The 26140-nt window shown below is 43.3% G+C and overlaps 1 protein-coding gene across 1 annotated transcript in view; it reads left to right on the forward strand.

The window, feature by feature from the left end:
- The first annotated feature begins 10343 nt into the window (after positions 1–10343).
- The window catches only part of GRX4 (glutaredoxin 4), a 58194-nt gene continuing 42397 nt past the window's right edge, over positions 10344–26140 (forward strand). The window contains exons 1-2 of the mRNA XM_086518297.1: positions 10344–10623; positions 10689–10825. Of these exons, the coding sequence (XP_086374423.1) occupies positions 10563–10623; positions 10689–10825 (198 nt within the window). The 5' untranslated portion in view covers positions 10344–10562. The remainder of the gene's footprint in view (positions 10624–10688; positions 10826–26140) is intronic.

Here is a 26140-nt window from a genome sequence, read left to right on the forward strand (position 1 = left end):
GGAAAATTTTCCAAAATTGAATATAAAAACCCCTTATTTTAATGTATCTCTATTAAATTATCTTTTTTTTTTCAATTTATCACCCCTCCTTTTGAACTCACGCTATATATCAACATGATTACATAGTGCACTCCTCAAGTCCATGGCATTGCGTAAGCGAAAAAGGAAGCCCCCTAGAGACCTCCTTTATAAGTAAATCTTGAGCAATGTGCTTGAATAGACACTCTTCCACATAGAAACATTTGCCAGCCATGGTGAAATAGCATATTGCAATTTTTTTTACTTGTCACCACTACCACTAATTCCCATAATCCCTTAGACATTCATTGGCCCATAAAGTATAGGACCACCGAGTAGGCACAATAGGCCTCTAAGCTCTATAGGTCTTGTTGAGATGCCAATCTCAACATGTATAACTCCTGGATGACTACTACCGACAATCATCATCAATGGTGCACCCTGGTGGATACACATATCTTTGCCAACGATACTACAATTGGACTACACCGAGTTGGTCTATCTACACGAGTGATGGCACACTTATCCACTCACCTTACTCACTAGTGGTTCATACCAGACCGTTGTGCTAGTTCTCCTTTTATGTTGTATTTTCCTTTATCTTTTGCAGACCTCTTATCTTGAGTTAGTGAAAAAGAAGAAGTATAGCCTTTTGCCTCCATCTTTGTGTGTGTGTCTGCTTGCAAGAGCTCAATCTCTCTCCTTCTCTATTCTTGACATGGCATGAGAGTCTGGTTGTGTCTGAGGAGCTTCGACTAGCAAGCAAGAGCAGTCTAGGAAGTGGCTTCAATATTCCAAAGAGCCATTGTTAATGAGCTTTGATTGAGGTGATTCCTTTTGAAGAGTGTGCATCTCAGGGTTCTATTCAGTCCTTTGGATTAAAACTGTGCGACCAAATTTCCATTACAGGTGCGTTTCGACCCCCGTTTTGCACTTAGAGTGCATTCACATGCAGAAACACTAAGGTTTGAGATTTTGTAGATTTGCATGCAAAAATCTTTGGTTTGGCTGTAGTCTTGGAGGGTTGACCATTCACTAGCCCCTATCTAATGTGCATTCGCGGGGTATTAAAAAAAACCTCTCTTTTAACATGTTTGAATGAATAAAATGACCCCATATTTTAAGATTTTTTTCCAAAATTGAATATAAAAACCCCTTATTTTAATGTATCCCTGTTAAATTGCCTAAAAATTTTATACTTTAAAACCCCTCCTTTTGAACTCACGTTATACATTAACATGATTACATAGTGCACCACCCGAGGCTATAGTGTTCACAAATAATGTTTACTATAGTGAAACAAGTGTATGTACGCATATTGTGGTTAGTGGTAATCAACTACTTTTAGCAGGCTACTCAAAGACTGTGTGAAGATTTAACCAGGTTGTTAGTAGAAGATGGACAAGAACAACTTCCATGCTTGGAAGTTCAGAATGACCAATTTCCTTACGGGCAAAGTTTTTTAGGACTACATTGATGGAGAGCATGAGATAGCGCCACTAGTGCCAAGCGAAAATGCGACTGTTGCACAAATTTATACATTTAATGATTGGAACCAAGGAGCTCGAAAGGTCATGTATTGGATTTCTATTAGTGTACTAGACACTTTGATTGAGCATATACAGGATGCTCAATCTCCTAAGGAGTCTTGGACACTTTCCTGTGATTGGATGTCACCAACACAAAGGCAAGGAAGCCTAGTTGAAGACCAAGCTGAGTATTGTTTAGAAGAAAAGTATGCCCATCAATGACTATTCATTGAAGATAAAGAACATATGTGAGGCACTTTCATTGATTGGTGTTACAGTTGATGATGATGATAAAGTAGATGTCTGTTTGCGACGCTTTAATCCTGAGTACAATCAATTTAAAACTTGCATCCATCTTTGAGAGAACATTCCCTCGTCTACAGATTCCACCCTCCTTTAAGTTCATTGTATATCTTGAGATAAAAAAATGTCATCACTCCTTTGTGATCTAAGTGTTTTATTGTAGTTATAGATAAGGTTATTATGTATCCGATTTTTTTTTTAAAAGTCCTTAAGTATTTAGATATATACAATATTGATCGGAAGGCCACAACCCCTTCTGATCCAAGTGTCTTACCCCCCAATTTAGTCCCATTTTTTTGGAAAAAATTATCCTTGAACTTCTAAGGATTTATAAACACCAATCAAGCGAATGAGGTACCATGCCTCAATTTTTCACTTTAATTAAACCCAAAAACTAAATGTAGTATGCATTCCATAATTCAGACAGAACTCAATTAAAAAAAACCTTTTTCGGTATCTTAGTAGCACATCCCTAAAAGTTGGACATAACACCATCATCAAAAAGACCATTCTAGCATCTTGTTTGGCTATGTATCAATCCTAGCTTAAAAATGCCCCAACTTTTGACCGAGGTAGCAGAAAGACAACCAAAACATCAAATATCCACCAATTCAGTGTGAGCTTAATCCAAATTATTATCTTAACTACTACGTAGTGATATAGTGTACCGATGATTGGCCACCTACTTAGCTAGGTAAGAAAGTGATCCCAGGTTTCATGGGAAAACAACCCAGTAACCTATGAGATACATACATTCCATCGTTCCAGCAACAATAGTGAATCAATCTGTATGCTACAAATAACCAGTTTATGCAGTATAGCGTCAGTTCAGTAGCCTGCTACCTCATGTTGAGTTAACCAGGTACAAGAAAATAGTTTCTAAGAGAATACACAATATTCCCAAGAGAAAACAATTTTACCGACACCATCATATTGTCAGAACCGGCATGTGTGTTGCTAGGAAGGTAACAAACGAACAGGGTTTCTTTAAAAAACCTACCTCATAGGCTAAGTTAAAAACGACATAATACTCAAAGAATGGGACTCTATTTAGTCAGTGTAGAACAAGTCAAACTTCAAACTTTCTTTTGCATAACAGAGGCATCACAGTATTTTACCGACATGAGACAGTGCAACATGTTCAACCAACTCCATAGCACCACAGTGTACAGGAAACAAAGATCTCTTACAACCTTCTCATACGCATAAAAAAACACAAAATCAAGGCTAAGTGAGAGGCAATGCAACCCTCACCTTCTTTAAATAGAAGGTCCCACAGGTGGAGGTGTTATGGGATGCCGTGTCAGGAGAAACCACTTGAGCAGCACGATCAACTCACCACATCATTCTAGGAGCAAGTGAGGCAGCCTCTATGATCACCCTTTACAAGAGGTTAGGTTTTAGACAAGTGGTGGTTTGTTATAAGCAGTAAGCATAGAGAGATTGTGCAAAAGCGAGAAGCATATATACAAATCATGATACGCCTTGGACGGGTAATAAGATGTACATAATTTGAGAGTTTACTAAATGGCAAGGCATGCACACTGTAAGGGGACTGGTTCCACGTGACCGGTAGACCACTTATAAGGCCTTGGTTTTACTAAGCAATAGTCTGGAGCTACTATCCACGGTGTGTTCCCAAGGGGCAGTATATACCGCGGCATCCAAGTATAAAAATCAACCCCAGGGGATTTTGATAGGTGGTAAAACCCACCCTCATTTCATTAAGTAAAAAAACTAGTATGTATGTGTGTGTGTGGTATTGACTATGCCAACCCACTCTCCCTGGCCACCAACCATCGACCACTGACCACCACCCATCAACCACGGGGCATAGTACTAATGACATGTACATATGGCCTTAGTATCACAGGGAATATTCCTTCAAAATTTTCCTCGCAATGTTGGGCTCCTAAATTTGCTACGTACCATCCATGATCACAAATTAAGGCCGCATTAATGTCCAAGTTGGAGTCCACCAAATGTATGCTCATTATTGGCTTCTCCTCATATGAGGACCTTACAAACTTTGCAGCATACGTTATGGTGAGAAAAACTAATAGGTGGGCATTGCGGGTACACTAAAAATTCAGGATCATGTTTGGCTACTCAAATTAGAAGCAATGTGCAGTCATAAGGGCACCCAATTTCTAGCATTTGGATGTAAAGGTAGTTCTCGTGCAACCATGATTGGGCACATTGCATTAGATTATGGAGTTGAGAGGTTGTAGGGATTCCATTACGCAAAGCAAAGATACACCACAAAAGGCTCTTCTTCTTTTGTGAAGAACAACATCAATTTTGGGATTTACTATGCATGTGGAGGTAGACATACTTGTGGGCTTAGACACATCACACCAGCCTTTTGTTATGTGCTTAGCAATTCCAAATGCTCATTAATTGGTTGAATAATCCGCATTAGTAAGAAGCATTCCAATTTTTAAAAGGATTTCTTGAGAAGAGAGAGCAATAAGTTTTCTCACTTAGAACATCTTGCTTGAGATAGGCTCTACTATTAGTTGAGAAGAGAGAGAGAGAAATAAATATTGCTTATTTAGAGTATCTCGCTTAAGATAGGCTCTACTATTATTTGAAAAATGTAAAGCAAGAAGTTTTGCTCAATTAGAGCATCTCGCTTGAGATTGATTCTATTATTAGTTCAGATGTGAGAGAAATAAGTTTGTTCCATTATAGCATTTCTCTTGAGATAGACTCTACTACTAATATGAGATCTAGTTAGAGGTTCCTTTTGGCCAAAGGAATAGTCTCTTTAGAAGATATTGATTGTAATCATTCACTTCACTTTTTGCTATGAGCACATAGTTCCACATATGAGGATCTTATTTGGTAATTATCAGGTAGATGCAAGTTTAGAAGAGGAATACATTCATGTTTTTACAAAGAGTTGTCTCATTGATGTTTTCAAGCACAAAAAATCTCTTTCAAGGGGGGAGTAATGTGAAGACAATGCTAGGACCGGGGAGGGGGAGGCATGCAAGTCAAGGGGTCTCCTAAAGATGTGTTGGTGAATGGATATGGTGGTGTTGCGAGAAAGCTATGAGAGAAAGGAGATGGCGACAATAGAAAACGAGAGCAGAGAGAGAAAAAGCAGAACGACTTTAACGAGCAAGAAACAACACTATGCTATTTTTATCAAAAAAGCTCTTACATATATAGAAGATTTAAACTAACATTAGCCATTGCTTTCTCCATTTAAACTCCAAACAAAAGGGTGGTGTATGCCATCTCTGATTGGGTAGCTTCCAACATGTTAAACCAAATATGACTCGAACCCAACAATCTCCCGCTCAAGCCCAAACCATTGACAATGGGGTTGAAACAGACACATGGAAGAGTCTCCAAACCACCTGAAACTGAGTAGAAGTACCCTTCTTAACAACAACATCGGGGTGTGTATAATTCTCTCGCACAACAATCAGAGTGGGGACAACAAGAACCCAACCAAATTGACAAATACGGGATTTCTTATCACTTTTTTCTCTATGTGGCAGTGTCTATAATCCGTACAAATTTATTGACTATAAACAACATAAAGAAACTGAAACTAAAGGATATCACTTTTGACTAGAAGCATTGTGCTTCTGCATGACCATCGATATTTATCCAAGTTTTGATCTTCTTGAAACACTTATTAGAAGGATGGTTCGTCTTACCTTAATGAACATGATGATTTTTGGTGAAGCAGTCCTTTGTTTGATGATTGTTCCGCCTATAAACTGCACAAGATCTAGTACAAGTGGACAGTCTGGTTGAAGTTGAGGTTTTCTCCTCTTCCTATAAGGAATTAGCAATACCATCCAAAGAAGATAGAGGATCTTCTCCTTTAAGACATTCACAATTTAATTCAACATGTAAGTTATTAAGTAAAATACGAATAAGATCTTCATCAGATACTGGAGCTTCAATATATAGTAGTTGAGTTCTAATGCTCTTTCCCTTGTTATCTAGTGTTGCTATATTTTCATCAGCATGCATGGTTAAGCTCATCTTTGAATATTTAGCTTTGACACCAAAAATAGTTTCTAAGTCTATCCAGGCAACACTCAAAGATGTATTATCATCCAAATAATGAATTAAATTTTCTTCTAGAGAAGTCAAATAATACCTAGTGCTTGCTCATCTTTCCTCTGCTAATCAATAGATAAAACTCTAGTAAGTGCAATTGTTGTACCCACTTCATTTATGAAAGAGGTTTAACAACACTTCAGAGGTTTTTTTGCATCAGATATCCCTTAACTTTGATTTTCCATGTGTAAAAACCGGATCCATCAAACTTGTCGATTTTGGACACCATGCTTTTGTTATGTTGTTGATGAACTCAATTGTTTGCTTGGTGCTCCAAGGGTAGTCCCCAAGCTACACCAAAAACAAGTCTCCTCTGCCTTCCCAAAATTGCTCCCAAAATCTGTCCAAGGAGAACAAAACCCATTGCAATTCAGAATGCTATCTTTTGACCATTGTTTGAGAATGTGATCCTTGCACAAGTGTTTCAAAAATACTTGTTGTATCTTAGCCTCCTATGGGGATGGCGTTTCAAAAAGCAAAGCACAACAACCCCAAAATTGCTTCTTCACATTGCGTTTTCAAATGCATGCACGAGGGATTTATCATCGTCGAGTCCCTCCCCTTTAGCGTTTCAAAACACCACACGAAGGGAGACTTTTTGCCTTGGACCAGTTGAGCTCCTCCAACCACTAAGTCTCGTGCTTCTCAAAATGTTGTTTGCAATGGGCCCTTTTGCCTAGCGCTACATCCAACATTTCAAAACGCCAACAAAAACATTTCCATGGGCCATTCATCAAAACACAGGTGATCTCCAAGCTTTTAAAAAACGCAAAGCACTGGTGGATCCTTTTTCGAACAACAAACCGTTCCTCTTCTTTGCGTGCTGCTTCTCTCAGGATCAAAGATCTAGACGCTCTAATACCATGTCAAAGTTGACGATGTGAAAGTGTAGAGCGATGGGGAGAATACACAAGAGAAAGAAAGAGATGTTGCTGAACCAACCAACCTTGGCTATGAATTGATATGATTTACAATGGGGGCTATGTGTGCTTATAACCTTAGCAAATTGCCCTACCAAGAGTTTGACAAATAAGTAAAATAAATACCTAAAGTCAAAATAAATATTGGGATCAGATTGGGCTATTCACTTGAGATGCTTTAACATTACACTTTGAGGTGTCTTGAGATTGTTTCTATGGCACATCAATGAAAACTTCTCTTCTTCTTCTTCTTCTCTCTTTTCCATCCACTAAGAATACTCTCCCATTTCCCTCTTGAAAAAGGAAAGATTGGTTACACACAATCTCAAAGAGACAACCTCAAAGAGTGGTTGTACTCTTTGCACCCAAGATGCTCGCTCAAGAACTTGGTTGCAGGCTTGGTTACGCAATTAAATTTGACAATTGCAGAGGACTCGACACATAATCAAATATATGACGGATGGAATGCTTCTATGGATAGATTTAACAGAACCAAAAGGTGATATCCTTCTCTTTTTAATAGGACATGAATAAATCGATTTAGCATGCTAGATCTTGTATGATATAATTAAGGGGTTGGGTCTCGATGTTCCAATGTTGATTAAATTCCCAATTTATAGTGCCCTTTCTAGTGAAATGAAGACAATAATTTTTGAACCAACACCACCAAGAACAAGGAAAATGCTGGTTGCAATTGACATTGCAAAGGCATCTTTAACCATTGGAATCTCTATGTAGTAGATCCAAGTTTTGATAATCAGAATGTATATAATCCCAAGCATGGGTTAGGTTCACTTGTGATGCATCATGCTTATTTCTCAAGCTTCTACAAAGCGAGAACAAAGCAAAGAGTGAGGCGAGCAGGGATAACGGGACTAGGAAAGTGCTAATGCTTGTATACAGAGAGCGCATACAAGAATGAAATGCTACCACCAATTGTGCATGAAATTCAAAGAATAAATGTGTGGCATCCCTAGTCCAAGCACCCTCCTACCTACAAGAAGAGGAGAAGAGTGTGGGGGCATGAAGACCCCATTGAATGCTCCCTCCGATCTAGTTACGCAGATGGAAATGGAGAAGGCTTTTCCTTGTTGAGTCAAGGAAATTATGAAGAGGGTTGGTGCGTGCCCAAACTTAATAGAGCCTATGAAGATGGTAACAATAAACATGCTTGAAAGCTACATATGAAGATGAAGAAGAAGGTAACCTCTTACCTAGTAATGGACATGGAAACGGCAAAGGATTTCCCTTGTAGAGGCAAGGAGGTTATGAAGAGGGCCGGTGTGTGCCTAACCTTAATGAAGATGAAGATGGCAGCCTCCCTCTACAATCCTCAACATGGCAAGCAAGCTGCACACAAATATGAAGAAGAAGGTAGCATCTTGCCATGTCCATGGCGAAGGCTTTCCCTTGCCGAGTCAAGGAGATTATGAAGAGGGCTTGTGCGTGCCCAACCTTAATGGAGATAAAAAGGCAGCCTACCTCTGCAATCCTCAACATGCTGCAGACAAAGCTGCAGATGAAGATGAAGAAGAAGGTGACCTCCTACAAAATCTAAGAAGAGGCCCGTGAGATGTGATGCAATAAGACATATCTACATATTCAAGCTAAAGATTGGCATAGAGTTGTCGATGATGTGGAGAAAATGTTCTCACCAATTTTGTTGCGTAATGATTGGAGGCTGTCTTTTGAATTCGATAAAGTCGATAATAATTTGGTTTCCCTTTCATCTTGCCAATTTGCATGCCTCAAGGCTGGACCTTGTGTGAAGATGAAAGCTACGATGTTGTTGGTCTAATACTTGAAGTTGTAGGATGTTTGCCGAAGGGAATGCCTCTTTCTAGATGCAAGTGCACCTTCAAGGCCTGTGGCCTTACGCAAGATGTTTAGGATGAGATAACTACTCAATGGCAATTGGAGAAACATGTTGCTGCTTTTGGTCGATATGTATATCAAATTTCATGACCTCACAAAATTATTTTGATCAACATCTTCTCTAGGATGTCTTCACTTGGAACGCGTTCGGTTTGGAGGATATGCCCAATATGGCTATTGCAAAAAAGCTCTGTGTTGTTTTAACCAGATGCGAAGGGGAGTTCTTCCTCGAAATGAAAATACCTATGCTTGCATCTTGAAAGCATGTGGCTTAATGCAAGTATGCATACTCTTCACCTTCTCTTGTTGTAGAGTTTGTTTGCTTGTTAAAGGAAAGCTTCTCCTTTGCTCTATAACTGATTGATACAACCTATTTGCTTCTATTCTTTACATGAGAAGAATATTTTCTCTTCCAGCTAACAAGTTGCACGTGGAGATCCAAGCATATAACAAAATCAAGCTTCTTCAATAGCCAATGTAAGTACTCTTTCTATATGTTTTCTTCATAACTCGCTTCCAACAAACTCGGCTCCTAGCACTAGGGGTCCTCTGCGTCAATGGAAAGGGGGTTGTCTTTCCATGGTTATGACAATAAGGGAGAATAGCGCCACCGCACATTCGTCTAACGGTTGTTTGTGCAGTATGTCCAATATACGATCACTTGCACGGGATAGAATGTGCATAAACGTGACTAGCATTTAAAGCACATGTACAAGAATGTGTATCGGAAGCAACATCTTACATCTATTCCTTATCTGTGTCCACAAGGAAGGAGGTCGAGTACAAAGGTTAATGATTTTGAACGAAGCAATTTGCAATCTTCACACAAACTTCCAATTCGCTTTTGTAAGTGCCTGTTGCCCCATCTCTGCTCATCTTCCATACCTTTGATTAATGAAGTATTTCATATGAATGTCGAGATTATGATAGCTTTCATCAATAAAAGATTTTATATGAATACTGATATTATGGTCTCTCTCTCTCTCTCTCTCTCTCTCTCTCTCTCCCCCCCCCCCCCCCCCCCCTCCTTAGGACTCTTTCCATGCACTACTACTTTAAAACTTGTAGGATAGACCTTTGAGGTCTCTAGGGATTGTTTCTCCTTACTTCTCCGAGTAGTGATTTATAGGGAACATTACCAAAATATCCTTGTAATTTGTGAAAATTCCTATATTACCCCTCAAACTTGAAAACTCCCAATGCACCCCTCATATTTGGCCAAAAATTCCCAAAATACCCTTGATTTACCTCAAACATCTCAAAAAACAATTTTATTTGCAACTCTTCTTAGGAAGATTGGTTGTCCTCAAATGAAGATGATAGAACTAGGATTTAAGGGCTCTTGAGATGAAATCGTCTTAACAATTTTTTACCGTAGATGCTTGTATTTGTGAGCTCATTGGTGACTAACTTTGTCTAAGATGCTAAATGATAGATCTCCATTGTCATACACATAAAAAATTGGGGCAAATTTATCCCAAAATGATGCAAGGGTATAGTTGTACAGACATACCATAAAATAGTATGGCACATTGCTAATATGATTAGCTGGCATCTTTGAAGATTCTTCTTGAAACTTCACTTTGCATTTTGACATCTCGAGCTCCGTTGAGAGGGCTTACGTTACTGCTGCGACTCATCTTAAAAACTTTGCTGCCTCCAGGTGCGCCTACACCCTGCCAGCGCTCCCCGCCCTTGGCTGCCCCCTCCTGCCTGCTTCGCGCCTCTCCTGTCTCAACGCAAAATTTGAAAATTCTGTCTCTCTCCCTTTCTCCCTCACTCTTGCTCCCATTCTCGATCAGGCAGCCTCCACTTGAAGCCTCCAAAGAGCATGCAGACCTCTTCAAGGGCCCTGGTAGCCCTTCTCAGAGGATCGGCCAGCAGTAATCGGGGTGAGAATCACGAGAGAGAGAGAGAGAGAGAGAGAGAGAGAGAGAGAGATTACCTTCTATCGTAGGTGCTTGGTCTTCTCTTCAGCGGCAGACCCCAAGAAGTTTTTGTTCAAGTGGTGGGGAGCTTGACACCCACAGTGACTTTAAGCCAATTCACAAACCCCCTGAGGATATCCTGTCAGTGAAGGACCAAATACAGAAGGTATCTCATTTTACCACCGTTGCAGCTGTTTTCATTAAATGAGTATTTTCTTCTTTGGAATCAAACTGCCTTCTTTCCAGTTTTCAATGGAGATAATCTGTTTGTCAAATAACATTGGAGCATGTACTTTGAGCCAAAAAATGGAACATATTTTCACTTACCTTGGTTAAAATGTCAGTTGACAATAGTAATTACCGAAAAAAGGAGTGGTTAGGGGGTTTTCCTAAAAGTGTCAGATCTTGACGTTGTTTGTAGCAGGCGTCTAAGATATTTGAGGAGGACTCATTCAAGTTTCTCAACAAGAGAGAACAGATTTTCTTGTCAATTGCTATGAGCAGTCTTATTGTCAGAATAGACGAGGCAAAGCTTGTTCATCTTTGTGATCCTCGGTCATGAGAAACTTCTTTATTGACTTCCGACATTGAGAGCTTGTTGTTGGAGCAGTTTGGCTCCACTCGTCCCGGAAGATGTGCGGCCATGTCCTACATATCGATCTTCAAATCGTGGCTGTTTTATCACATGCCGCCCAATGGCATGGTGTGTAAGTGGTGGAGCTCTTAGTGTGTACAGCTGACACAGGCTCCTTGGACCTGGTTGACACTAATGATGGTGGTGGGTCTGATTGATTTTCCATTCGTGTAGATAGCCTTGTCTATTGGAGAGCCACGTGAGTTTCTTTTCAAAGGTGGTCATTTTGATGTTGCAGCGGTTGGTGATTGTCAGATTCCTCCATTACTTACCACTTTCTCTTAATCTTGGATTTTGCTAGCATGTGGAATCTAAGAGGTGATGTTGGAGTTTTGTGGGTCATCATCTGGGTTATTTTGTCTAGATCAAAGGAGAGGAACTTCTTTGTGGTTGTGCCAAGCCTCGTGGGGCTAATTGGAAGTCCCTTGTGTTTGGCTTTGGGTGGTACTGAAAGTATGTCCAATCATCGGCCATTTGTAGAGGGTGCCCAACTTTTAGGGCAGTAACTCTTCATTTTCCCATTTTTTGGCATCTGTGGAGTCATGGGTATGTCAAAGTCGACGATGCGGAAGCGTATATATATATATAGATAGATAGATAGATAGATAGATAGATAGAGTTACACCACCGCTGCTTCGCCATTTTGTACGGCTAGTGATGTCCTAGGTTGGCCACCCATTGCACATCACGTAGGTTACATGGGCGGACACTTTAGCATGTGTCCGGTTGGTCATTTCTGAGCCATGTCACAAAAGGATGATGTGGCAATACTACCCGGACACACACACAGTAGATGACAGAAATGTTGACGTGGTAAAGCATACGGAACTCCCGGATAGATGACGGAAATGCTTACGTGGCAAAGCGTACAAAACTCCCGGATTTTGTGCTGTCATGTTGACGTGGCAGAGCGCACGGAACCCCCGGATTTTGCGTTGACATGTTGACGTGGCAAACTGTACGGACATTCCCGCAATTTGCGCTGACAGCTGTAGGCATTTTCGCTTTTTGCACTGATGCTTATTTCTTGGCAACTTTTGGAATTAGTTGCTTTAGGAACCAATTGCTTTTGAGTTTAAGCTTTTGGGGCTCTGCTTTTGGCAACCCTTGTAAGAATATAAGGACCCTAGGAACCTCACTTCTCAGAGCATTTGGACGCAAGCCTGAGAGCAGAGGACCCCTACGGGAGCTGTACTTTGCTCTAATATAATAAAGAAATATTGAAAGGAGCGCCAGTACCTCTGGGCACGGAACTATGTTGGGCCGTGTCGTCTCGAATTGAACTGTGAATTAAAGTTGTAAGGTGCAGCGGAAGTGAATGTTGAACTGTGCTCAAGATGAGTGCTCCAAACTGTGCTCAAGGTTCCTTTTACTTAGGGAAGGGAGAGCCTTCTATTCCTTTAATGAGAGAGTTCAAGTGATCACAAACAAAGTGGACAAACACTGTGAATGAAGGTGCACGAGTCTGAGAGATAGAGAGAGAAGAGAATACGACACCAGAAAGTTGTCAAACTGTCACCAGCCAGTGGCAATTCCATTTTTGTTTATTTTCTCCTTCTTTGGGGAATTTCGTTTGTTTTACCTTTTGGAAACACTCCTCTGGAAAGCTAACTGCTCTGCATTGCATAGCCAGTGTGGAACTGTTCAGAGAGAGTCCAGGCCGGAGGGCTAAAGAGCACTAAGGTTGGACAAGGACTATGGTTAGCCAAAGTGGGGTCATTGGCCAGCCAAAGCGGAATCCTTTGCTACATAGGCTACATTTCAGTTCTGGGTGTGGTTGCAGTGTACAAAGAGGGCCAGACGACCTAGAAGAATGTAATGGCAGAAACTCCTAAATTTTAGGGACTGTTATTTTTGGACGGCAAAATGTCTTTGCGTCATTACGTGCAGTTTGACATGGGGATCATTTTGTTACTTTGTGGCCAAGTCAACAGAGACTGCAGGTGAGATATTTGTAGACCCGAGGGTCTAAAGCGGGAAAATGCACAAATGAGTGACACTTGGCACTCTGAGGCCACTTTACTACTTAAAGAGAAGGCAAAAACGTGATTTTCAGCTGTGAGCTCGTTTTTGAGTGGTCACAAGTGGGAGAGCTTCAATGGAGTGCTGGCTTACCCTCTATGTACAGTGAGGTGCAGGATGTCATGACCTGCACACCTCTCACTGCTCTCTCTCTCCCCTATTCTTTATGGTTATGCCTCTCTAGTGGGCTCATCAGATTGACCATGTTCAGTCTTGTGGTTTGATGCTCTATTGCTGAGGCAAGAGCCTCCCTGAACAGGAACAGGAGTAGCTAACTGCTACTCCAAAGCAGGGAAACGAGAGGGTGATAACATCTCTAGTAAACACACAAAAATCAGCACTGTTTTATTGTTGATTTTGGGCTGTTTTTGGGACTGTTTTGTGCTCGGAATCATGCTAGAATCAAGGGGCATGTAGTCCTAGGCATTGGGAACAATGCAGGGATAGTTGCCAGCTGAAATTAGGTCAAAAACAGGTCCTAACCAGAAAATACAGCGGTCTGAAATTTACTGTTTGCAGTCGTATGGATGCCAGATGCATTGGGAACAGTGCCCAATTGTCAGAGAACACTTCTGGGAAGTGTTGGGGCTCAAAACAAGTGAAAAACCAGAAATTCCTGCGAGCTGTAATTGCTCTTTGAGTTGGAATCAGAGGGTTTATGCCAGTGGAAGTGAGTTCCAACAGGGGAATTGGTTTCGGGTCAATTTTGGAGCCGTTCTAAATCCTTCCAGATTCAAGGGGCAACTAGCCCAAGGTGCAGGAAACAGTGCAGGGGCTACAGGGAGTTGAAAACAGAGAAAAACCAGTCAATAACCAGAAATTACAGAGGCTGGTTATGCTCTGTTTTGGTCAATTAAAGGTGGAATCGGGACAAGGACAGTGGTCTCCTCAGGATTCCCTACTTGCAGATTGTTTTGCGCAGGGTTCTGCGTCGTTATGTTGCCCAAATTCCTCCAAGCATGATAGAAACTGCGGGATACAGGTTAAGAACTGCGGGATACAGGTTTAGTGCTATAAGCACTCTTTGTACTTCCTCTTAACTGTAAAAGAATAAAGAAATACCGAAAGGGGCGCCTATTTAGGGGTCAATCTAGTTTCTGACTCGCATACAGATGCATTCTAGCATCCGTATCCCATTCCCCTCTCTTGTGACATTATAGCACAGGTAGAATAGACTACTAATAATGGGTGAAAGCTAAATCAAGGTTTGAAGTAAAGTCTACCGCCCTTTTTGAAGTTAACAGGCCGGTTACACAAACCCTCCTCCGAAGGCCCCACTCTCTATGGCGAGAGCGGTCTACTTATGATTGCACAAATCTCTACAATGCTTGGACTTGGCGACGATGTCGACGACGATGAAACCACGACAAGACGGGCTGAAATTTGAAAACGCTAAGGGCTGAAATCTGCAAATCTTTATCTGCTGAATTTTGACTCTATGTAGGTGACGATGTCGATGACAACGACGTGCTGAAAACGCAGATGCTGAAATCTGCGTTTTTCGGGCTGAAGCTGCAAACTTCGACGGATCTGACCGTGCGGCGAGGATCAGCTGCGGGAAGGTGAGATCTGCGAGGTTCAGTGGTTTTTCTGCGGGTAGTGACTGCTGAAAACTGAAAACGTTGAGTCTAATGGAGGTTCTGTCGCGAAGGTTTGCAAAAACGTTGATGGCTTCAGGTTGAGGCAAAAACGCTAGGCTGAAAATGGTCCTGCTGCGGTGAATCTGCTGACCCTTGGGCTTCTAATTGTTGCTATTGCCAGGAATCTGCTAGATGAAAAACGCTGGCTGATTTGGTGCAAAAACGCTAGGTGTTGCAGTCTCTTGCAAAACGCTAGGCCTCTGTGGAGACTGCAACACCTAGCGTTTTTGCACCAGATCAGCAAGCGTTTTTGATCTAGCAGATTCCTGGCAATAGCAACAATTAGAAGCCCTAGCATTAGCAGATTCACCGCAGCAGGACCATTTTCAGCCTAGCGTTTTTGCCTCAACCTGAAGCCATCAACATTTTTGCAAACCTTCGCGACAGAACCTCCATTAGACTCAACGTTTTCAGTTTTCAGCAGTCAGTACCCGCAGAAAAACCACCGAACTTCGCAGATCTCACCTTCCCGCAGCTGATCCTCGCCGCACAGTCAGATCCATCGAAGTTTGCAGATTCAGCCCGAAAAACGCAGATTTCAGCATCTGCGTTTTCAGCACGTCGTTGTCATCGACATCGTCACCTACATAGAGTCAAAATTCAGCAGATAAAGATTTGCAGATTTCAGCCTTAGCGTTTTCAAATTTCAGCTCGTCTCGTCGTCGTCCTCATCGTCGGCAAGTCCAAGCATTGTAGAGATTTGTGCAATCATAAGTAGACCACTCTCGCCATAGAGAGTGGGGCCTTCGGAGGAGGGTTTGACAACTTTCTGGTGTTGTATTCTCTTCTCTCTCTCTCTCTCTCAGACTCATGCACCTTCATTCACAGTGTTTATCCACGTTGTTTGTGATCACTTGAACTCTCTCATTAAAGGAACAAAAGGCTCTCCTTCCCTAAGTAAAAGGAACCTCGAGCACAGTTCGGAGCACTCATCTTGAGCAAAGTTCATCATTCACTTCAGCTACACCTTACAACTTTAATTCACAGTTCAATTCGAGACGACACGGCCTAGCATAGTTCCGTGCCCAGAGGTATTGGCCCCAAAACCTGGCGCCCCTTTCGGTATTTCTTTATTATATTAGATCTTGAGCAAAGTACAACTCCCGTAGGGCTCCTCTGCTCTCAGACTTGCGTCCAAATGCTCTGAGAAGTGAGGTTCCTAGGGTCCTTATATTCTTACAAGGGTTGCCAAAAGCAAAGCCCCGAAAGCTTAAACTCAAAAGCAATTGGTTCCTAAAGTAAACTAATTCCAAAAGCTGCCAAGAAAAAGCATCAGCGCAAAAAGCGAAAATGCCTACAACTGTCAGCGTGAATTGCGGGAATGTCCGTACAGTTTGCCACGTCAACATGTTGTGCAAAACGCTAGGACTGGTCTTGAATCCAAAAATGCTAGGTTCTGTTGTCTCTTGCAAAAACGCGCCTTTGTGGCGGTCTTGCTGAGAAGTTGCCTGTTGAGCAAGGTGCACCTGTTGCCTCTTCTGCTAGAAAGTGCTAGCTTTAAAATAATAAGTGAAAAATGTCAAAAATAGGGAAAATAGGTCTATGCACTGTAAAAATGCTCCCGATGGGTTCTGATGGAAATTTGATGATCATGATGTGTGCAACCAGAGGATATGTATCTACTCTAAGTGTTTGGGTATGCACGGTCTACTAACAGACTCACAAAAGTGCCAGATCACTTCCTAATCTAACTGAACTGAACCCTTGTCATGAAGTAGCTTGTCCACGTGCACATAGGGTTAGATGTGTCACGAGGCATCCCCTACTTTTCAAAGTGAGGTATTGATACCGAATTGTATAGCGTCGAGGGAGATCGCCAACAAGGTCTGGAATCCTCGAAAGGACTCTTCGCTTGCCCGCTCTGATGCGTGGGTCATGCGATACTTGAACTCCATAGAGGTCTGTAATGCCTTCTTCTTTGGGCCGCGCCGAAAGCGAAAGTCTTATGTGGCTTCTTCAATGCTTCAACTTCGTCGATAGTCATGCGTCTAACTTCTTCAAGAATCTCCGAGGGTGAAAATTCCTGAAACCCCTTGCAACACAAAATCATGAACATACCCATTCCATGTAAAGTGACTGGAAAAAATCTAATCTTTCTTAAAGACTGTGTATGCAATGTAGATGAACAAAGAGACGGAGTGCCAAATCGTTCATCAAACACATGCAAAACATGGAATGCAAACTCGTTTTTCTGATCTAAATTAATCAACTGTGGCAAATCACAATGGACATGCCGAGGCTTGATGCTCAATTCTTCTTGTGATCTTTCTACGACTGTCATGCCAAGGAAGAGACATGGAATGTGACTCCCTTGAATGCATACTTTTCAGCTTTTCATGAACAATCCGCATACATCTGTGCTCATCCATGAGTGAAACGTGCTCAACATACAATATGTCATGCCTAGGAAAAGGGATCACATATAGACGCTTACTAAATAAAGGAAACGATCACGAATGAAACACTCGAACAATGTGTGCTGACTAATCATGCGAACACATAGTACTTCCTGTGAGGGTTCTTTGGACCAAGGTGTGACGTGACACATCCAACCCTTTGTGTCCATGGACAAGCTACAGCTTAATAGGGTTCAGTCAGTCGAGTCAGTCTAGATTAGAAGTGATCTTGCACTTTTGTGAGTCTATTCATTGACCGTGCATGCCCAGTCACTTAGTGTAGATGCATATCCTCTGGTTGCACACAGCATGATTATCAATATTCCCATGAGAATCCATCAGGGGAATTTTCCAATGCATTTAGCCTATTTTCCCTATTTTTGACATTTTTCACTTATTAATTTAAGTGACTTTCCAACAAAAGTAGGTAGGGCAATTTGGGTAAGAGAATATATAAGCAAACCAAAGTTAGCACTAAATGGCAGAAGAGGCAACAGGAGCTCCATGCTCAACATGCACCTTCTCAGCAAGAACCATCAAGAACCCCCTTGCCTTGGCGATCTTCCCTCACAGCCATTGGCGTTTTTCCAACAGCTTCAGCCCTAGCGTTTGTAGCATCGCCAGCAGCCTCTTTGCCTTGGCGTTTTCAGCCCGATCCGGACCGCATTGCCTCCCTTGCAACTAGCGACTTCATCACCATCAGAAGGCTGCAGTTTGACAGCCTTTTCAGCCCTAAGGACAGCAGGTAAACCATTTTTGCAGCAGGTAAACCTGCGTTTTTTCAGCCCTAAAACCCTGCAGACACCAGCGGTTTGTCAAGTCATTTCAGCCTCCAAAAACGCAGCCAAACCTGCGTTTTTTCAGCAGACCAAAACAGCCCCAGATTTTCAGCAGATAGCGTTTTTGGACAGCAGGCAGAAGCTTGCAGATTTCAGCCATTAGGTCGACTTCTTCATTCCCGTCACCACCGTCGACATAGCCTAGAGTTGCATCAGTCCATGCATCATCATTGTACCCACTTGTGCAATCAATCATAGACCACTCTCGCCGACGAGAGTGGGGCCTTCGGAGGAGGGTTTTACGTCGTCTCTGGTGCGTATCTCTCTTCTCTCTATCTCTTAGTCTCATACACTTGCATGCACAATGTCCACTCACTTTGTTCGTGATCATAGCACTCTCCATTAAGAACGGAAGGCTCTCCCTTCCATAAGAACTAAAAGGAACCTTGAGCAAATATGGATCACTCATCTTGAGAAAGTACAACATTTATTCCGCTGCACCTTACACTAGGCTCGAGAGCCAAGGTCGGTTCTTCGTGGTTGATGGAATCTGCAATGAGGTTAGCTTCACTAGAAAAAGCATCAACTAACCCATCATCCTTGTGAACAATCACATATTTTTCTTGCAAATCATCTTGCTCGTGTGAAATCACTTCTTGATCATGCAAATCATCATGCTTGTGATTGTCATCCAAATCATCATGCTCATCATTATCATTCAAATCATCATGCTTATCATCATGCAAATCTTGTGTGTCATGCTTTGGAGAAGAAGAGACTGAGAGAGTCTCCTTTCCCCGAATCTCTTGCATCTGTGCCTGCACTTGAGAAAAGAGTCGCAAGAACTCTTTCATGTGTTGGTCGCTCTTTTCTTTTCTTGCTTTGTTCTCGCGATCAAATTCTGCTTGTCTTTCTAGGCGTGCTTGCTCGTGCTCACGCTCTATGGCTTCCATTCTTGCTTCGTATTATGATCTATGGCTGCCCTTCTTTCTGCGGATTCACGATCCATGGCTGCCATTCTTTCTGCATTTCTTGCTTTGCGTTCTAACTCCCTGTCCATGATCCTCTTGTCGAAAGCCTCCATAGGTGTTAGTGCAATCCTTGTCATAGATGGGGAAGGGGGAGGGTTAGGAAAACCTCCATGGTGAGGAAATTCTTCTTCACCTTTCTCATGCTCATCACCTCCAAGCGAAGTATCCATTCCGCTTCGAGTAATGACCATCCATTGAAGTCGAGGGTTCTTGTGGTCTTGGGTTCTTAACTTCACGAGGAACTTGGGTTCTTGGGGGTCTTGAGGTTCTTGGGTTCTTAAGGTTCTTGAGTTCTTGAGGTTCTTCTTTCGCTTGCAATCTGTGTTAGAGAAGGATCTTCTCTTCACCCGAGTTCTTCTCTTTTCTGCGGGCGCACCCCTTGGCGGCCTTGCTCTCACACCAAAGTTACTTTTTTCCACCTCTCGTCGATTGGCCGGCCGCTAAGTGCACGGTCCGCTCTCAATGAGTGAAAAGAGGCACAAGGGGAGGCTGGACAAGCCCTTCTTTCTTGGGTTTCCTGTCACTCTTCAAAACACGATTAGGAATCGACACGCCCAAAAGGACTTGGGTTACGTGCGACCGCAACAAGAAAAAAATAAAAATAAAAATTCTGTGGTTCTTGTGGTTCTTTCCTTGAGTGATACAGGATACTGCCAAAGCTCTGATACCAATGTAAGGTGCAATAGAATGAATGTTGAACTTTGCTCAAGATGAGTGCTCCAAACTGTGCTCAAGGTTCCTTTTACTTAGGAAAGGGAGAGCCTTCCGTTCCTTTAATGAGAGGGTTCAAGTGATCACAAACAAAGTGGATAAACACTGTGAATGAAGGTGCATGAGTCTGAGAGATAGAGAGAAGAGAATACAACACCAGAAAGTTGTCAAACCCTTTTCCGAAGGCCCCATTCCCTATGGCAAGAGCGGTCTACTTATGACTGCACAAATCTCTACAATGCTTGGACTTGCCGACGATGTCGACGACGATGAGGACTACGACGAGACGGGCTGAAATTTGAAAACGCTAAGGGCTGAAATCTGCAAATCGTTATTTGCTGAATTCTGACTCTGTGTCGGTCATGATGTCGACGACGACGTTACGACGACGACGAGCTGAAAACGCAGATGTTGAAATTTGCGTTTTCCGGGGCTGAATCTGCAAACTTCGACGGATCTGACCGTGCGGCGAGGGTCTGCTGCGGGAAGGTGAGATCTTCGAGGTTCGATGGTTTTTCTCCGGGTACTTACTGCTGAAAACTGAAACGCTTAGTCTAATGGAGGTTTTGTCGCGAAGGTTTGCAAAAACGTTGATGGCTTCAGGTTGAGGCAAAAACGTGAAAATGGTCCTGCTGCGGTGAATCTGCTAACGTTGGGGTTTCTGCTTCTTGCTATCGCCAAGAATCTGCAAGTTCAAAAATGCTGGATGATCTGGTCCAAAAACGCTAGGTGTTGCAGTCTCTTGCAAAACTCTAGGTCTCTGTGGAGTTCTGTTGAGAAGTTGCCTGTTGAGCAAGGTGCTCCTGCAGCCTCTTCTGCCAGAAATTGCTAGCTTTGGTTTGCTTATATATTATCTTAGCAAAATTGCCCTACCTAGTTTCCAACAAAAGTCACTTAAAAATAATAAGTGAAAAATGTCAAAAATAGGGAAAATAGGTCTATGCACTGTAAAAATGCTCCTGATGATCATGATGTGTGCAACCAGAGGTTATGTATCTACTCTAAGTGTCTGGGCATGCACGGTCTGCGAACAGACTCACAAAAGTGCTAGATCCCTTCCTAATCTAACTGAACTGAACTGAACTGGACTGGACTGGACTGAACCCTTGTCATGAAGTAGCTTGTCCACGTGCACATAGGGTTAGATGTGTCACGTGAAAAAAGTTGAGGTATTTTCGGTGAATCTCTCTCGTGTCGCGACAGATTCTAGACTTGGGGTGCCCAAGTTTGTTACATTGCATCGGGCGCGTGCTTTTTTCAAAGCATACCGGTCCTATCAAAGAGCAAACATGGCACTTTGGGTACTTTGGAATTTGATATTAAAGAATCTTTGGGTCCCGACCCCAGACTCATTAGCCACTCCCACCCTTACTTCATCGTGCATCGGTGGCGCTCCCATTTCATCGCCCTGTCTTACAGGGCGTACCATAAAGAATCCCAGATTACACATGGGTTCAAACGACGAATCCCGCAAGAATGAGACGAACCCTTCCATACTTCTAATTGGGAGGTGATACTGAAAATGCGAATGGATTAGCAGATCATGAATAGGGGCCACCTCGGCCTAGACAGCATCAGCTAATGGAGATGCAACGTCAACATCGGGTTGATGAGTGTGCAAAGCAGATGCTCAAATTTGCTAAGGACCCTCAGTATGCCAAATTTTTGATGCGGCATCGGGTTGATGAGGTGCACACTCATTGGCAGAAAGCCATCAATTCCCCAATCCAATCAGCCGTTTACTAAAGATGAACTCGAGGACGTTGTTGAAAAACGAGTCAATTAACTATTGGGGTCAAAAGAAATGAAGAAACGTAACAAAGGAATTGATTTCCCGGTTACTTGGGCCAAAAGTCCTCTTTTGAAAATGCCAAAAAACAGAAGAAGCGTGTAGCTTCGAAGGATTGCCCAGTTCGTCCTCATCTTCTTTTGATAGCTCGGTCATTTTCTTCTGACTCGAGTGATGAGGACAGAAAGGGCAAGAAACGACAAAAAAATCATATGTTTTATGCAAAGAGAAAGCACTTTTACAGAGCCAATCAGTACAATTTCCTCGACGACAAGGGCAAAAAGGCCAAAGAATTCAAAGAGGGAGGACAAACACTAAAGACTAAAACCTTTTTAGGGTTTCGAGATGCTCCTAAGTCTTCAGCCTTTATCCAACAGTTTGATATAGCATTTTCTGGAGGTCGTTATACCGAGCACTCAAGATCAAACGGAATTGAAATGTGACAAGATCTAGACTTTACACTTCTGCAAATCTCTACTTCTTTCCTTGCTTGGATGTTCAATGTGTGCTACTTAGCACGAATGTGTGTGTGTGTCAGAGAGAGAGAGAGAGAGAGAGAGAGAGAGAGAGAGAGAGAGAGAGAGAGAGAGAGAGAGAGAGAGAGAGAGAGAGAGAGATGAAATGAAGTGTTATGAAATGAAATGATATATTAACGTCTTCAAAAGGCCAAAATGACCTATGAGACCAATCTGTTACAAAATGGTGAATCTAATACCATTTCTGGGTACAAAGGAACTAGATACTACTACTAGAATCCATCCTCATGTGCACTCTTGATATTGAGAGAGTTTGGCTCGAATCCTCTGCTGTAGTCTCCGTTGATGTTGTGTAGCCCCTCTTCTCAATCGTGGCCGTTTGGATCTCTGTAGCTCTAGTGCTCGGTCGATGAGAGTGCCGGTAGTGGTCGAATGAGTGTGGGCCGAGCTTTGCAATGATGACTGCTCCGCTGGCTATCCCATATCTAGTGAAAAGAAATCTGTAATCTGTCTCTAAGATTGTCTCTCTCTATCTCTCCCCAGTAAAGTGTGTCTATATCTGTGTAACTCAAGTAGGTATAGCCCAAGACATCTCTGATCCTCATAACTCATGACCCTAGAGAAAGGATCGAAACCCTCTCTAAATAAGCAATGGAAACGGCCCTGTATCTCATAGTACATTGTGCAATGACATATGTAATGTAGCTCTATCTCTGGCTCTAACTGGCATAAGCGGCATATCCTGCTGCCTGCTGGTATCCCTCTAAATCTACGAGTCTCAATCTCCAATTGATGTGAGGATGTGCGTATCTGACCAATGGCACTCCGCAAACCATGAGACATATGTGTGTCCATGTAGCTGGGTCGAATCACAAACCCATCGCCTGCGAGGTGGAGAAGATGCTCTCTATAGAAAGCCATTTTCGTGCCCAACTCTTGTGGCGGCTCTATCCATGTCCTCTTGGTATCCAGCTGGATCAGGTTCTGACGAATGAGTCTAGTAATCTCCACCCGTGTAAGAGACATCGAGGGTGCTTGAAGAGAGTACTGGAAAGGGGGCAGCTTGTCCATGGTGAAACCATGCGTCTGAAACCATGATGTCATCTGTGCATACCAGCATGAAGTGTCCCCGTGAAGAGCTAACTGTCTGGAAGACTCAAGGGCCAGTCTAGCATATCTATCTATCTATCTATCTATCTCTCTCTCTCTCTCTCACACATAGATAGATGGATGGATATATATATATATATATATATATATATATATATAGAGAGAGAGAGAGAGAGAGAGAGAGAGAGAGAGAGAGAGAGAGAGAGAGAGAGAGAGAGAGAGAGAGAGAGAGAGAGAACACAAACGCTAGAGATGATGAAGAGGGGGCGATCAACCCCCCATGACTACCATGAACAGAAGACCCAATACACAATAACCAGATGTGGAGGTGGGTACTCCCTTGGCCCCATATATAGGTGCCCAAGGGGAGGTAGGGTAGTGCTTGGAAAAATCACCCACGACCCAACAAGAAATAAATGATATATGGAAATATATGAGGGCGCCCCGTCGCCCGGACAAGGTGGGCGGCCGGACAATGCAACCTATATGCATATGCAAAGGGTGGCCAGCCTGGAGGCACATGTATGCCTTAGACCTGTGAAGCAGCAGAGTGGTGTAAATCTAACACCCCCTCTCAGCACCTAAAGCTGAACAAACCGCGTGAAGGCAAAGATGTGAGGCAAATGATGAAGATGTGTGCTGCGATGTCTGCAGCAACTTGGGTGTTTCGATCGCCAAGAAATCTCCATGGAAAGATGCCATCACGAGCAGTGTAGCAAACTGTTGTACTCTGCTAATGTAGTGTGAAGGTACTGCGTGAAGGTCCCGCATTGAGTGTGAAAACAACTCTGGTCGTAAAAGAGGTGCCAATAGACTTGCAAGTGTCTTGCCCAATAGGATCTGTGGTGTCTGTAGTCAACCGTTTGGAGAAAATGGAGACGCTCAGGAAGCGTCATGAGAAAGACTGGAAGCCCGCCAATGGATGAACTTGCAACCCAGTGTGGCCAAGTGGCTAAGCTATGAAAAAACTCCAGGAAGGCCAGATGTAGCAATTTGCACCGTAAACGTCCTCCGAAACAAGGAAAGCCAGACTAAACAGTCTGCACTGTAGAAGCTACCATAACCTGCAGCAGTCATCGATAGACCGCACGGACCACCACCGGATGGTGTCCTGTCAGTAGGTAGGGTAATCCAAGATGAAGGGAAAGCTAGACTCAACAATTTGCGCTGTGAAGGGCCTCTGAGAAGAGGTGGCAAACCAATCTCTCTGCACCGTAAGCACTGAAGTCCCACTCGAGTCTGTAGATCCAAGCAATGAACGTGGGTCCTGTCCAAGAAGAGATCGAGGATCCTCTCCCTAAGTCCATGTAGATGCTCTTGTGTAAGCAAGTGATCTAACCTGTCGAGGTCAAGTGGCAAGTGTTTGTCCACCCAAGATGGTGGTGTCCTCTCTGGGGATGTCGGAATCCCATATGCCATGAGCATGGCAATATCTCGTGTGAACTCCTTTGATGAGTGCATAGGTGTGTCCAAAGCAAACCGCAAGTCACCACCCCCTTTGGAGTGTGCAACCGCCGAATGATGGCTGGAATGAATGGATCTCCCAAGGATCGTACGCCGGAAGATGATCAAGCCGATGTCGAAGATATCGTGCGTGTATTGCAACAGTCACTGAGAGACCGCACGGACCACCATCGGATGGTGTCCTGGCAGGAGGTAACTTCATCCTCTGTGAAAAACACAAGCCAAGAGGCTGCTGTCCACCGAAAAACGCAACTGCGAGGTGATGAAAACGCTGCTGTCCAGCGATTTTCAGCGTGCCCGTATGCTCCCGGCATGGTCCGGAGCGGTGCAAAGGGTGTAGGGAGGGCGGGGAATCAGTGTAGCAACCAAAAATGGGCCGAAAACAGAGAAAAAACAGCAGGTATGTATGGCGCAAAACTGTCGATCTCAAGAGGAACAAGACAGGCAAGGCACCGGATGCCAAGGCCGGGAAGGTGGTGGCAAGATCTGGGGTTGAAAAGCTGAGCGCTGCCCTCCTGCTGCAAAAACGCAGCAGCTGTCCAAAAACGCAGATTTTGATCAAAAACGCAAATGGAGAAGGGGCATTTCCGGCGAGGAAAAGGGGTCCAAGCCCTAGCGCTAGCAGAGGGAACAACAGATCTGAAGGTTTCCTGCAAAAATGCAGATGGCAAAGCATTCAGTTGCGATGGAAGCTATCCAGAAGGTGGCGCCACCCCCTCTTGCAGGCAAATTGCAGAAATGCTGCTGTTAAAGGAAAATGTTGGCTGGTCTTCTTCTTCTTGGGAGGGAGGATCTGATGCGGAGATGCACCCTCAATGCTGGCGACTTATACCATGTGAACTAGCTCTGATACCATGAGAGAGAGAGAGAGAGAGAGAGAGAGAGAGAGAGAGAGAGAGAGAGAGAGAGAGAGAGAGAGAGAGAGAGAATACCCTGCCTGCGCGCTAATACCCTGCCTGCGTGCGAATCCTGTGCCTGAGCCGAACCCTAACCCTGCTGCCTGCGCCGTGAACCCTAACCTTGCTGCAAACCCTAATTACCTTTGCTAACCCTAATTCTGCTGCAAACCCTAATCCCGATAACCTAATTCCCAGAAACCCTACTCCCCTACACCATACTTGCCTCAGCATCAAACCCTGACTACCACGTGCAAGAGAAAGAGAGAAAGAAAGAAAGCGAGAGAGAGAGAAAACGTCCAAGATTCCTATCGGGTTTCCTTTTTTCCCGTTCGTCAGTCTAGCCCATTCTTCATGGCGGCTTTGCCGGTCTCGAGTGCTACGCACGGCGCTCCATCACCACTTGCCTGTCGCGTGGACTGTACTGGCGACCTGTTGACACGCATTGACTCCAAAATACAACACTTGGCATAGCATGCCTTGGTTGGTCGGATGATTGGACAATCTCCACCTCGCTCTTCCATACGTGATTG

The sequence above is a fragment of the Adiantum capillus-veneris genome, chromosome 8, assembly GCF_014529385.1.
Source record: "Adiantum capillus-veneris isolate H3 chromosome 8, ASM1452938v2, whole genome shotgun sequence".
Lineage (NCBI taxonomy): Eukaryota > Viridiplantae > Streptophyta > Polypodiopsida > Polypodiales > Pteridaceae > Adiantum > Adiantum capillus-veneris.